This window comes from Electrophorus electricus, chromosome 23 (genome assembly GCF_013358815.1).
Source record: "Electrophorus electricus isolate fEleEle1 chromosome 23, fEleEle1.pri, whole genome shotgun sequence".
Taxonomy (NCBI): domain Eukaryota; kingdom Metazoa; phylum Chordata; class Actinopteri; order Gymnotiformes; family Gymnotidae; genus Electrophorus; species Electrophorus electricus.
Genome location: NC_049557.1, coordinates 11,004,285 through 11,019,652, shown reverse-complemented (window position 1 = coordinate 11,019,652; position 15,368 = coordinate 11,004,285). Strand labels below are relative to the sequence as shown.

At 44.5% G+C, this 15,368-nt stretch overlaps 2 protein-coding genes across 3 annotated transcripts in view; both read left to right on the top strand.

Moving 5' to 3' along the window:
* The window catches only part of rnf220b (ring finger protein 220b), a 42,163-nt gene extending 35,266 nt beyond the window's left edge, over positions 1-6,897 (top strand). Inside the window, exons 12-15 of one of the 2 annotated variants that reach the window (XM_035522080.1) lie at positions 510-591; positions 2,347-2,452; positions 5,457-5,531; positions 5,662-6,897. In XM_035522080.1, the coding sequence (XP_035377973.1) occupies positions 510-591; positions 2,347-2,452; positions 5,457-5,531; positions 5,662-5,733 (335 nt within the window). In that variant the 3' untranslated portion in view covers positions 5,734-6,897. Of the gene's footprint in view, positions 1-479; positions 592-2,346; positions 2,453-5,456; positions 5,532-5,661 lie in introns of both variants that reach the window. The other variant, XM_035522079.1, reaches the window with a different exon arrangement.
* A 6,755-nt stretch (positions 6,898-13,652) lies between these two features.
* Positions 13,653-15,260, top strand: guk1b (guanylate kinase 1b). Its single transcript, XM_035522219.1, is given in 5 exon segments — positions 13,653-13,702; positions 13,810-13,953; positions 14,748-14,903; positions 15,079-15,125; positions 15,217-15,260. Coding segments are annotated over 5 exon segments (441 nt in total).
* The last annotated feature ends 108 nt before the right edge of the window (positions 15,261-15,368 follow it).

Below are 15,368 nucleotides of genomic sequence, written 5' to 3'. Positions count from 1 at the left end.
TTTATAACACCAGGTGAGTCACTGACTTTATAACACCAGGTGAGTCACTGACTTTATAACACCAGGTAAGCCACTGACTTTATAACACCAGGTGAGTCACTGACTTTATAACACCAGGTGAGTCACTGACTTTATAACACCAGGTAAGCCACTGACTTTATAACACCAGGTGAGTCAATGACTTTATAACACCAGGTGAGTCAGTGACTTTATAACACCAGGTAAGCCACTGACTTTATAACACCAGGTGAGTCAGTGACTTTATAACACCAGGTAAGCCACTGACTTTATAACACCAGGTGAGTCAGTGACTTTATAACACCAGGTGAGTCACTGACTTTATAACACCAGGTGAGTCAGTGACTTTAGCTTGCATGGATCGTCATGTCACTGCAGGTGTTTTTAGGCAGCTGTGTGTGAATCAGGTGCATGATGGAGATGTGGCTACTGGAGTCATTTGATATGTGCACTGTGCACAGACTCTTGTAAGAAGTCTCTTGTGTGTGAAGATACTCCATCTACTAGTAGCGAGGGACACAGCAAGCAGGACAGCAGCTTGTCTCCCACATGCAAGAGCTGTGAGATAGAGATGTAAGTACACACACACACACACACGAGTGTGCACACAAACATACACTCAGACACACACACACACACACACACTCTCTCTCACACACACACACACTCTCTTTCACACACACACACACACACACACACACACACACGAGTGTGCACACAAACATACACTCAGACACACGCACACACACACACACACACACAGGCAAAACATGGATAAGCACTCACACACACACACACACACACACACACACACGAGTGTGCACACAAACATACACACAGACACATGCACACACACACACACACACAGACAAAACATGGATAAGCACTCACACACACGCACCCGCACCCACACACACACACCCACACACACACACACTCTCTCTCTCACACACACACACACACACACACACAGACAAAACACGGATAAGCACACACACACTCACACACACGCACCCGCACCCGCTCACACACACACACACACACACTCTCTCTCTCACACACACACACACACACACACACACACACACACACACACACACAGAGGCACTGACCCTGCCTATCCAGTTTCAATATTTCAGTATTTCATTTTACCAATTACTGACATTTGTGTGTGTGTGTGTGTGTGTGTGTGTGTGTGTGTGTGTGTGTGTGTGTGTGTGTGTGTGTGTGTGTGTGTGTGTGTGTGCGCGTGTGTGAGCGGGCGTGTGCATGTGTGTATGTGTCATTAATCAGTATGTGTCTCATTTTTCAGCCCTGTTAGGTTTGACAGGTGATATGATAGAAAATATAGGTTATGGGATTATACTATTTATATTTAATCTCTCTCCCTCTCTTTCTCTCCCTCTCTCTCTCTCTCTCTCTTTCTCTCTCTCTATCTCTCTCTCATTCATTAAGTACAATTGTTATTGTACATTTAATTAATCTTGGCCTCAGTCTCACAGAATTTAATCAGTGATGTGAGACATCGTATTGTTGTACTATTATTCCAAATGTCCATGTTGGTTGGGAAATCATTTAATCCAGCTCTTGTTAAACACTTAGCAAATCTCTGTGTACCCATTCGAGCTAGGCTCTACCTGCTGCTGACTGAAACAGAGTGTCAGAATGATACTATGCTAAGTCTCTAAAAGGATTATGGGTAGAGACACATTATTACTGCGTTACTGCCTGTTTTATGCTGTATAATCAATTGCTCGAAAGTACTTTCAAACTTTTGGTTTCATCTGCTGTTTGTTTTTTTAACCACTAGTAATAGTGTAGCATGGTTACATATCCAGACCAGTCAATTAAAATCTTTCAGTGGACAGTAAACAAACCCTTGTGTGTTTGTTTTCCTTCCTGGCTGGGATGAGATGAGAAGTGTGTGATGGATCACACTGTCAGAGTTCATCTCCTGTGAGACGATTAAACAGGGAACTGCATGTGATGACGTTCCTGTTGCGCTCGCGCCAGTTAATTGCACAGTAGTGGAAACACTCGCGTGTAAGCGGGTCAGTGAGGCGAGGATGAGGAGCACTCGTGAAAAATGACCGTCTGGACAATAGCCTGCTGGAAGACCCTAATGTCATAATTACGTAGAGACAGTGTTCATACAAGCCAGAACGCCTCATATCGCAAGTCACTTATCTGAGGGCTCATTCTCTCTATTCTATGATCATTTTGTTTTTGTTACATTTTAAAAAGATTCAAAATTTATTAAGATTCAAGGTTGTATCATTTTAAGATTTTAAGCAGCTCAAAGTGGGTGTTTGTCTTTGTGTGTTTAAGGATGTGTGATGACTCACTCAACACACTGGAAGCCCTGAAGACGCGGATCCGAGATCTAGAGAAGCAGCTGACACGTGGAGACCGAATCAAATGTCTCATCTGCATGGTAAGTGTTCCGTCACCCTCCTTATGGTCCTGTGTGACGTCACCCTCCGTATGGTCCTGTGTGACGTCACCCTCCGCATGGTCCTGTGTGACGTCACCCTCCGTATGGTCCTGTGTGACGTCACCCTCCGTATGGTCCTGTGTGACGTCACCCTCCGTAAGGTCCTGTGTGACGTCACCCTCCGTATGGTCCTGTGTACTGTCACCCTCCGTAAGGTCCTGTGTGACGTCACCCTCCGTATGGTCCTGTGTGACGTCACCCTCCGCATGGTCCTGTGTGACGTCACCCTCTGCATGGTCCTGTGTGACGTCACCCTCCGTATGGTCCTGTGTGACGTCACCCTCCGTATGGTCCTGTGTGACGTCACCCTCCGTAAGGTCCTGTGTACTGTCACCCTCCGTAAGGTCCTGTGTGACGTCACCCTCCGTAAGGTCCTGTGTGACGTCACCCTCCGTATGGTCCTGAGTGACGTCACCCTCCGTATGGTCCTGTGTGACGTCACCCTCCGTATGGTCCTGTGTACTGTCACCCTCCGTAAGGTCCTGTGTGACGTCACCCTCCGTAAGGTCCTGTGGGTCTGCCACCACTCAGGTCTCATGGTAGTTAAATGTTGACATATGGGTGCTGTGGCCCTCAGTTCAATCACTTCTTTAAACAGGATCCATTAAGTTTTTCTGGCATATAAAACAATCTCGTAACATTTTCTATATTGTTGCCACCGGCAAGTTTGTCTCGTCGTCACTGATTGGATGGGAGCAGGTGTACGTGAACGCACTGTCTTCAGAATGACCACGCCCCTTTTGTAGTTACCGCCCTGTCTTCAGAATGACCACGCCCCTTTTGTAGTTACCGCCCTGTCTTCAGAATGACCACGCCCCTTTTGTAGTTACCGCCCTGTCTTCAGAATGACCACGCCCCATTTTGTAGTTACCGCCCTGTCTTCAGAATGACCACGCCCCATTTTGTAGTTACCGCCCTGTCTTCAGAATGACCACACCCCATTTTGTAGTTAGCGCCTTGCCAGCACAAATAGAAAAAACGAATAACACCATGCCAAAATGTTTCTGTGTCCAACATTAAAATGGGTGTGTTTGTGTGATGTTTAAATAAAACACGGTAGCTACTATGAGTGTTCAAGTGTGTAGGCTTTGGCTGTAGCTAAGACACAGACCCAGTGTTCCTCTGCAGGCTTCCCGGCTAACGAGGCTAATTTAAGGACTAACCTTATTTGGTTATCGTGTTTTTGCTAATCCAGCTCACCTTAACCTAAGATTGTGCCCAAGTAGATAATCAAACAGTGTTCAAATGTGGAGGTAGATTTATCATTACAATTCTAATGTAACAGTCAATATCCACCTTAGAGGTCTGATAACTGGTTAGCTAGCTGGCTGAGTGCCTAGTGCCCGTGGTATTTTAGACATGTAAGCTGTTATGCCCAGTTCTGTCTGCCACCCATCTGGTTTAGCTAGTTCATGTAACCCTGATGGTCACTCTGCTCTGGGCTTTATTAGTGGAGATCCACACACTACTCCACACTGCATGTGATAGAGTGGCACAGTCCTGTCTCTCTGTAACAAGGGAAACACACTGGTTAGTTTTTATCCACAAGGCTCTTGTTGGTCAGATGCCAGATTTATATTACCTCCAGCTCACCGTGACTGACACACTTTAGGAAACCTACTCAAGTTATTTGATTTTACTGTAGTTTTTACTGAGCTAGGTGAAACTGACTTATCGTACAGCAATGAGCTGAAATAAGGAACAAGATACTCTAAAACTTTTCTCACTCATATCTCCTAAGGTTTTTAGGATGTTTCTTTCTAATTATTACGTTAAATGTTATTTTTATGTTTAATTTTTTTTTCTATTGTTAAACCTTAACAATAAACAAATCTTAGTTTGTTGTTATTCTTACCCTCCTTGGGTCTCTGAGCTACGTTAGAGACGAGGGTCCGCAACCCCCCAGTGTAAAGCTGAGCTTAAATACACAATGATGCCGATGAATGCTGGGAAATAAAACCATTTTCTTTCAGGGATCAGTAAAGTTCTCCCTCTCTCTCTCTCTCTCTCTCTCTCTCTCTCTCACTCGCTCTCTCTCTCTCTCTCTCTCTCCCTCCCACTCTCTCTCCCCCTCTCCCTCTCTCCCTCTCTCCCTCTCTCTCCCCCTCTCTCTCCCTCCCTCCCTCTCTCTCTCTCTCCCTCGCACTCTCTCTTTCTCTCTCCCTCTCTCCCTCTCTCTCCCTCTCTCCCTCTCTCTCTCTCTCTCTCCCTCCCCCTCTCTCCCACTCTCTCTCTCTCTCTCCCTCTCTCTCTCTCTCCCTCCCCCTCTCTCCCTCTCTCTCTCTCCCTCCCCCCCTCTCTCTCTCCCTCCCACTCTCTCTCTCTCTCTCCCTCCCCCTCTCTCTCCCTCCCCCTCTCTCCCTCTCTCTCTCCCCCTCCCCCTCTCTCCCACTCTCTCTCTCTCTCCCTCTCTCTCTCCCCCTCCCCCTCTCTCCCACTCTCTCCCCCCTCTCTCTCTCTCTCTCCCCCTCCCCCTCTCTCCCACTCTCTCTCTCTCTCCCACTCTCTCCTCCTCTCTCTCTCTCCCTCTCTCTCTCCCTCCCCCCTCTCTCCCTCCCCCTCCCCCTCTCTCCCACTCTCTCTCTCTCCCTCTCTCCCTCCCCCTCTCTCTCCCTCCCCCCTCTCTCCCTCTCTCTCTCCCCCTCCCCCTCTCTCCCACTCTCTCTCTCCCTCTCTCTCTCCCCCTCCCCCTCTCTCCCACTCTCCCCCCCCTCTCTCTCTCTCTCCCCCTCCCCCTCTCTCCCACTCTCTCTCTCTCTCTCTCCCACTCTCTCCTCCTCTCTCTCTCTCCCTCTCTCTCTCCCCCTCCCCCCCTCTCTCTCTCTCCCTCCCCCTCTCTCTGACCATGATAGAATAGGTCATGAATGCAGTATGATTTTGGCGTGATGTTGTATGGGCTGGTGGAAGCCTGGAGGTTTAACTGCAGTGGTTCTGGTGCTTGCAGGACTCGTACGCAGTGCCACTCACGTCCATCCAGTGCTGGCATGTTCACTGCGAAGAGTGTTGGCTGCGTACGCTGGTAAGGTTGCATTCTTCAACACTAAGACTTGGTCTCTTTAAATCCCTGCCTTCTTTTAAAATGACATATGCTGTGTGTCCTCTGTTGCCTCCTTATATAAATAAACATGAAATGAAACATTATTTCACAGGGAGCGAAGAAACTGTGTCCACAGTGTAACACTATCACATCGCCAGGGGACCTCAGGCGTGTTTATTTGTGATGGAGACCTTGGTGCGGCTGTCCTGCCATTTGCCTGTTTGCACTCTGACTGCTCTTTACGTTCAGGAGAGTTCAACCATTCCCACTTAGGCTCAAAGCACTTCTTGTCCACCTAGAACAAAGAGCTTGGCAACAGAACGTGGACTATTTGGATATGGACCACTGGGTGGCACTGTCCCCAGCACTCAACCTCCTATTTTTGGATTTTACTTTAATGTTTCATCTCCAGGCACTAGTGATTATCCTGTTTATCTGTGTAGTGGTACCCCAGGTTTTAAGACACAACATGTTTTGTTTTGTTTTTTTTGTTTTTTTTTTGCTCTTGGAGCAGATGTGCAGTGATGTTAAAGTTTACAGCATAACACATTCTCTTCCAAAAATAATGGCACAAACAAAATCATAACGCTTTGTGAAACAGCCACCAGGTTCACTAATGCATAAAAATGGTAGTATGGTTAAGAGATGCAATTCTCTCTCTCTCTCTCTCTCTCTCTCTCTCTCTTTGTCTTCTTTCCCCTCTCTCTATTTTGGTGTAAATGTGATGTTAAATGGAAAATGTACTTTTAATCACTTGTACTTATTTACTTTCTTTACTGTAATTTAATACGTTTTTTGAAGAGGATATAACTTTGAACACAAGCATTGAGATGCACTCTGTATGTGTTGTCATAGTATTTCCATCAGCATCAACAATTTTAATATATGTGTAAATGTAAAACAATATTTTAGATTACAAGGGCCTGAATACAGATTTTAACTAGCTGTTATTAAAACATTTTAATAACTTATTCCAACAGTGTAAGGTTAAAAGTTTAAAAGTGATTGTTGGTTTTCTATATTTCTAACAGTGACATAAAAACCAACTTTAAAAAAAACCCCCAAAAAACCAAAACAGCTCATCTAGAGAAAAACGGTCTACAGTGTGTGTGTGGGGGGGGTGTTAACACATCACAAATTAAGAACATGGAGAAATTGTAAAGGGTTTTTATTTCCTTTCTAATGAAATGATTATCCAGAACTCTGCCTTGATAAGAGATAAGAGCTTAGAATTAGATCTCAAGGTAAACGCTGTTGTTTTTGTGTTTGTTTGGGTTTTTTGGTGTTTAGCAGGCTTTGTAGTTAAGAGGTTGCTGGGTATATGGGTGTAGTGTTAGTATAAGAAGGAGATGGGTGTGAGGGAAGGAGTGTGTGTGGGGAGGAGGGTGTGAGGGTAGGAGGGTGTGGGGAGGTGGGTGTGAGGGTAGGAGTGTGGGGAGGTGGATGTGAGGGTAGGAGGGTGTGGGGAGGTGGGTGTGAGGGTAGGAGTGTGTGTGGGGAGGTGGGTGTGAGGGTAGGAGTGTGGGGGGAGGTGGGTGTGAGGGTAGGAGGGTGTGGGGAGGTGGGTGTGAGGGTAGGAGTGTGTGGGGGGAGGTGGATGTGAGGGTAGGAGTGTGTGGGGGGAGGTGGATGTGAGGGTAGGAGTGTGTGGGGAGGTGGATGTGAGGGTAGGAGTGTGTGTGGGGAGGTGGGTGTGAGGGTAGGAGTGTGGGGAGGTGGATGTGAGGGTAGGAGGGTGTGTGGGGAGGTGGGTGTGAGGGTAGGAGGGTGTGTGGGGAGGTGGGTGTGAGGGTAGGAGTGTGTGTGGGGAGGTGGATGTGAGGTAGGAGTGTGTGTGGGGAGGTGGGCGTGAGGGTAGGAGTGTGGGGAGGTGGATGTGAGGGTAGGAGGGTGTGTGGGGAGGTGGGTGTGAGGGTAAGAGTGTGTGTGGGGAGGTGGGTGTGAGGGTAGGAGTGTGGGGAGGTGGGTGTGAGGGTAGGAGTGTGTGGGGGGAGGTGGGTGTGAGGGTAGGAGTGTGTGGGGGGAGGTGGGTGTGAGGGTAGGAAGGTGTGGGGAGGTGGGTGTGAGGGTAGGAGTGTGTGGGGGGAGGTGGGTGTGAGGGTAGGAGGGTGTGTGGGGAGGTGGGTGAGGGTAGGAGTGTGTGGGGGAGGTGGGTGTGAGGGTAGGAGTGTGTGGGGAGGTGGGTGTGAGGGTAGGAGGGTGTGTGGGGAGGTGGGTGTGAGGGTAGGAGGGTGTGGGGAGGTGGGTGTGAGGGTAGGAGTGTGTGTGGGGAGGTGGGCGTGAGGGTAGGAGGGTGTGGGGAGGTGGATGTGAGGGTAGGAGTGTGTGGGGAGGTGGATGTGAGGGTAGGAGTGTGGGGGGAGGTGGGTGTGAGGGTAGGAGTGTGTGGGGGGAGGTGGGTGTGAGGGTAGGAGTGTGTGGGGGGAGGTGGGTGTGAGGGTAGGAAGGTGTGAGGGGTAATAATCTTCCTTTTATTTCACTGAGAGAAGAAAAGACCTCCCTGTCTTCAGTATTTTTACAGTTAAGACTGAATCATTGCAGTTATAACTAAAAGTAACTACTATTGAAACTTAAGAACTGTTTTCTATGGTGCAACTTGTAGCAATAGTTTTGTTTATGTCTGTATTAACTGCAAGATAAAGCACTTTTGATAGTTTGACCTGATACTTATTACTTATAAATAAATGTGTCCATGCGTTGAACTGTTTCATGACACCAGGTTTTGATAGATCGACTTGCAGGAAACACTGTTCATAAGTTCTTCAAGTCATCTGCCAAGGACAGAAGAATGTGAGAAGATCCCAAAGAGGAGGTTCTGGTGCCTCTTGGACCCAGTGAGTGCAGTTGTCATGACGATGGCTGGTTTTTGCAAGAAGGCTCTGGGTCCTGTACTCCTGTTGTTACTTCATCCACTAGTATGTGGAGTGAAACACGTCACGTTTGTCTTCCCTCAAGGTTACACTGATAAAACTAGACTAAGCCACTAGTCTGGAATCCATTTTTGTTGTAAAATTTAATTGTAACTTGAAAAGAAATCAAATCTTAAAACCTAAAAACCAAACCCTAAACAGTGTTGTACTCAACTTTTGCACACTCTTTTGACCTATTGTTCAGAGGCTGCGTCAAGGTGCTAACAGAACATTGGAGCTCTTTGACTGAGAAGACAGACAAGTGTCTGGGGGAAGTTGGGTTAGCTGTGGATTAGGTCCAGGATGGTTGGATTAGGTCCAGGATGGTTGGGTCAGGGTGATGTGGCGTCCTTAAATCACACTACTGAGAATATCGACTCTGTCTTCCAGAGTGATGGACAGATGTGATCAAGAGAGGACACAGAGAGGTCTTAAGGTCTTAAGTCTCTCTACTCTAATATGAGCAATTAGGCTACCAATCCCAATTAAGTCACCTGACCTGGTTCCTATCATTTGCTATTGAGTAACCAGAGTGACAAGAGAGCTCCGCCCACATCACAATCAACACAGAGATCCTGTGACAGTTGGCATGATTGACAGGACACAGTACCAGTATTGGTAGTGACATTCATAATCTCATATCAGTACACATTTTTGTATATGAATAAACAGACAATCAATGAAGCCCTTTAAATTGCATTTGTCCCGTGAAAGTAGAGGTGCTTGTGTGAATTGTACAGTGGCCCCTGATCTATAAGTCCTTATTAATGAATTAATAATTACTTATGATTTTTCTTTGAATAGGTCATGATATGATAATATAACATCTACTTACTTATCCTTTATGAATTTATACTGAGGAATTACGGTAAGACGTATTTTAGTGGCTGATAACTTCTTAAGTGATAAGGGCAAGTAAATCAGCAAGTTGCACATACACACACACACACAAACACTGTACATATACACAGACTCACACACACTGCACATATTCAAACAAACACACTGCGTACACACACACTACATATACACACACACTACATATACACAGACTCACACACACTGTACATATACACAGACTCACACACACTGTACATATACATGGACTCACACACATTGTACATATACATGGACTCACACAAACTGTACATATACACGGACTTACACACACTGTACATACGCAAATACACACACACTGCACATACAGACTCATAGACACACACACACTGTACATATAAACAGTCACACACACTGTACATATACACAGACTCACACACACTGTACATATAGATGGACTCTTACACTCTGTACATCTACACAGACTTACACACACTCTGTACATATAAACAGACACACACTGCATATATATACACACACACTGAACATATACACAGACTCACACACAATGCATATATACACAGACTCACACATTCTGTACATATACACAGACTAACACACACTGCACATATTCAAACACAAACACACTGCGTACACACACACTGTACATATACACACACACTGTACATATACACAGACTCACACACTGTACATATACACAGACTCACACACACTGTACATATACACGGACTCACACAAACTGTACATATACACGGACTTTCACACGCTCTATACATATCCACAGACTCACACACACTGTACATATACACGAACTCACACAAACTGTACATATACACAGTCTCACACACACTGTACATACACAAATACACACTGCACATACACACAGACTCACACACACACTGTACATATACATAGACTCACACACACACACTGTACATATAAACAGTCACACACACTGTACATATACACAGACTCACACACACTACATATAGATGGACTCTTACACTCTGTACATATACACAGAAGCACACACACTCTGTACATATAAACAGACACACACTGCATATATATACACACACACTGAACATATACACAGACTCACACACAATGCATATATACACAGACTCACACATTCTGTACATATACACAGACTCACACACTGCACATATTCAAACACAAACACACTGCGTACACACACTACATATACACACACGCTGTACATATACACAGACTCACACACACTGTACATATACACAGACTCACACACACTGTACATATACACGGACTCACACAAACTGTACATATACACGGACTTACACACGCTCTATACATATGCACAGACTCACACACACTGTACATATACACGAACTCACACAAACTGTACATATACACAGACTCACACACACTGTACATACGCAAATACACACACACTGCACATACACACAGACTCACACACACACTGTACATATACATAGACTCACACACACACTGTACATATAAACAGACTCACACACTGTACATACACACGCACACACACACACTCTGTACATATACACGGACTCAAACACACTGCACATATTCCCGAACTCACACACTCTGCACTACAGAGGTTTGGCTAGGTAAGGATGCTCTATTATTCTTCTTCTTCTTATTATTATTATAATTAATAATTTACATTCTATTTATTTTTTAAATTTCAGTTAGATGGGGTCCTCCAGAATTTAGTCTATTAGGAAATTTAATGCATTCAGTTAACATTTACCACTTTTATTTATTTAGTGTTATTCATAATAACATCTTAATAATAAGAGAAATGTTCTATCAGTGTAGAAGACATATAGTGATTCTAACATTATATTAACAATTAAATTATTGTTAATTGTAAATTATAATATCCAAGAAATGAACACTATAGGTTTACATTCACGTTTATTCATTTGGTAGATTAATGACTGATGAGCAGGTGCACTTAGACCTGAAATATCGCATTAATGCAAAGAGTTGCCAGGAGAACAAGAACCCGAAAGATCTAATTAATTTATTTATGGAGAGCAGAAAGTAGACTTTAGCTTGTACAGTCTTCTACTGTAAATGGCAGTCTGATTTTTTTTTTAAATCCTCAATGCAACAATGTATTAATGTTACTACCAGGTCATGTGACCCAGGAGAGATGACTGCAGTGTAGAAACGCATAATCAGACGAGCTCCAGTGTAGAAACGCATAATCAGACGAGCTCCAGTGTAGAAACACATAATCAGACAAGTGCCAGTGTAGAAACACATAATCAGACGAGTGCCAGTGTAGAAACACATAATCAGACGAGCTCCAGTGTAGAAACACATAATCAGACGAGTGCCAGTGTAGAAACGCATAATCAGACGAGCTCCAGTGTAGAAACGCATAATCAGACGAGCTCCAGTGTAGAAACACATAATCAGACAAGTGCCAGTGTAGAAACACATAATCAGACGAGTGCCAGTGTAGAAACACATAATCAGACGAGCTCCAGTGTAGAAACACATAATCAGACGAGTGCCAGTGTAGAAACGCATAATCAGACGAGCTCCAGTGTAGAAACACATAATCAGACGAGTGCCAGTGTAGAAACACATAATCACACAAAGTCTGACTTCAGCAGGGCATTCTTCACCACACTTCAGATCAGTTCTGTCTGCACTACTGTGCAGAAGCCATGGGTTTAACCGAGGCTCCTTCTCTTATTGATGGGGCCATCTCAGACCTTGGAACTCTGATCATGTTGCCACATTTGAAAGAATCCTGCAGTACATTGCATATTTAAAAAAGAAGGAATAAATAAATGTACATGTAAAGAATTCAATGCCTTCAGACAGGTACTTGGTAACCCCACCGTTGTGCAATCTGTTGGGGTTGGCTGTTCTCAGATTGTGATGATTGCACACTCTTTGGGAGTGTTTTTTAGTTGGATGAGATATGTGGACCACCATTTTCAAATAGTGCCAGAATCTCTTGACTGGTTGGGCTGAGATCTGGATTTTCACTTGGCTACAAAAAACCAAACTATTCGTATAGAATACAGTAGGTAACTTGAACCTTAGTGAGATGCATTGTAGTATCAGAGGTGTAGCTTGCCAGCAGGCAAGGCAGGCAACTGCTTGGGGCCCCAGGCCAGTGGGAGGCCCCCGAGGGCTGACAAACTTTAAACCACAGCAGTGACAATATGCAAAGTTTGCAATGACAGTACAAGACCTGAATTTCCTAAGGGGGCCCTGTGAATCTCTAAAATAGCCACTGGTGGTTCTCCATCTCATGACTCAAATGTCCAAACAGAGATTCACATGGAATGAGTAGGATTTCCATGTATTTCGCTTATTTCCCAGGGAAATGTCAGGACCCAGGCCTGTCATTCTGAGTGGCCCTTCTGGGGCTGGGAAGAGTTCTCAAGATGCTCATGAAAGAATACGAGGGAGTGTTTGGATTCAGTATCTCCCATGAGTGTCAGTGGGAAACGTAGTGCCTTTTCTCTGACTTCAAGTCAAAGCTCTGAGAAGTATTGCACTCATACTGTACTCAAACTGTACTCATACTGCGCTCATACGGTACTCATACTGTACTCAAACTGTTTCTCTAATACATGTAATCTAGCTCCATTTTCTACCTCCCTGATACAACCATGAACCCTTGATCTGTAGTAGTGTTTGTCTCCTGCAGTAGTGTTTGTCTCCTGCAGTAGTGTTTTGTGTCTCCTGCAGTAGTGTTCTTATCTCCTGCAGTAGTGTTTGTCTCCTGCAGTAGTGTTTTGTGTCTCCTGCAGTAGTGTTCTTATCTCCTGCAGTAGTATTTGTCTCCTGCAGTAGTGTTTTGTGTCTCCTGCAGTAGTGTTCATATCTCCTGCAGTAGTGTTTGTCTCCTGCAGTAGTGTTTTGTGTCTCCTGCAGTAGTGTTTGTGACTCCAGCAGCAGTGTTCGTGACTTGCTTGTGTTGTGCTGTCTGAAGACTATCCTGCATGTCTTCACAATCTGTCCCACCCCAGCAGTTGTGGACCAACGACCAGAGTGCTATGAGCACCTTATTATGAAGTTTACTGCAAATACAGATAATAGTTCTTATGCACTATGCATTTTCAGCTTAAAAGCTCTTCTTAGCACGTAGAGTTAAATAAAGTGAACCACCTGCAATCTCTTCTAATGGAAGTCTTTACATTACCACATATCAATTTTACAGCATGCATTTACATTCTTCAAAAATATTTTAAGAAATGAGTAATAAAATATGAATTAAAAAATTATTCATATAAGTATTAATATAATATAAGAAAAATGCCTTTGTCGTGTAATTAAGTATGTTTTTGAGCAAATGCTCACCTTCAGCATGTCTCTGCACCTGAGCACCCACAGAGCCCAGGGGTTAAGCAGTTGAATGGATGACACTGAGCATACCTGCACTCCCTGGCATGTCCTCTGTACAGTAACCATGGAGATCGTGTGCCTCTCTTGTCATTTTCGTCACCCAGAGGTCCTACCGTCTCTACACTAATGCTCCATCTGCTTCTCTTCCCGGTCGCAGCTTACCACTCCATGGAAAACATGCGGCAATGTATCAACAACGCAGAGTTCCTCAAGCATGCAGAGTTCTCTGGGAGCGTGTAGGGAACCAGGTAATGGGGTGGTGGCAGTCGTCACGGGTTACGGGCTGTAGACACCTGCTGTCGTTCTTATGCAGACACAGTAAACCTTGTAATTCAGGTAAAGATTGAAGGATCCTCCAGGACCAGGATTAAGCCTAGTCTCTATAAATAAACATGTCACTGGTATTGTCCTTATAGCTGATGAAGGCTCCTGCCACCAAAAGGTAGCAAACTATATTTATATATTACTTTTTTCTATAAAGTGCAGCTAATGTGAGATGTAGAATGAAATAGCTACACAGCACTCAAATGAACCAGATTATGCCCCATAGATCGGGTCTCCCACATGGAATCAGCCAGTACATAATTCTCTGAAACATCCAGGCCACTAGGTGTCAGTATAATGTCTAATAACATGAAGATGAATCATTGAAAAAATGACTTATTGCTTGTTTAAAGGGAATGTTTAAAGTGATACCCACTCTATCACATTACAAGGAGAGTTTTGCTATGAAAGGTTTGGAAAGCTGGGCTCAGATCTCACTTCACAGCCGAAGACTTGTCAATGGAAAAGTTTACTGTGGAATTCCCTATACTGGAATCTACATATTCATGGCTTGTTGTGATGGTTTGCTTTACATGTTTGTCAATAGCCTAATGATTAAGCCTGTTTACCAATGACCAAACACATCATTTGAACGACTTCTAATCAGCATCTGTCAGGGTGCAAGCCTGGCCCCTCAGCTGTGGTTTCAGCCCAGGAAATGGTGCATAATGGGGAACTTTCACCTGTTCTATGTAATCCCTGTTATTTCCTCAATCAGTATGTCATCCATAGAGGCTGTGCAGCTATGGAATCTGATCTGCATCCTGGACGTTGACATCCAGGCAGTGAAAAGCATCAAGCAGATAGACTTGAACCCCATCTACATATCCATCCAGCCACTGTCCATGGACATCCTGGGAAAACACAGGCTGCAATGGATATAGTGGATATAACTCAATAAAGAAGAAGATGATAGCTATGTAAATAAAACCTAATAACATAAAGGTCTTTTCTGAATATTTGTTTCAAGTTACAGCTTGTGAGTGGTTGTGGTGTGTTAGCACAGCTGCCCAGAAAGCTGGTTGTGTTCTGCAGGACTAGCATCTGACAGAGAGGCAGACAGAGATGGAAGCTGCCCATGTGGACATGGAGCTCAGAAATTTCCAGCTCTGTTTACAGCTATAAAGATTAAATTCTTCTTTGTGATTCAGTACTGATTCTGTTCCTGTCTCCCTCTCCCTCTGCAGGTAAGGAATCAGGTGTCTTTGACATGGTCATCATTAATCATTAACAGGAAACTCAGAAAGTTCAGAATGACAAAAAGTTAGAGGAAAATTGCCTTCATCTTTATTGTCAAGGAATAGACACAGTACTCTCTTCCAGCCTTCCAGCACACACT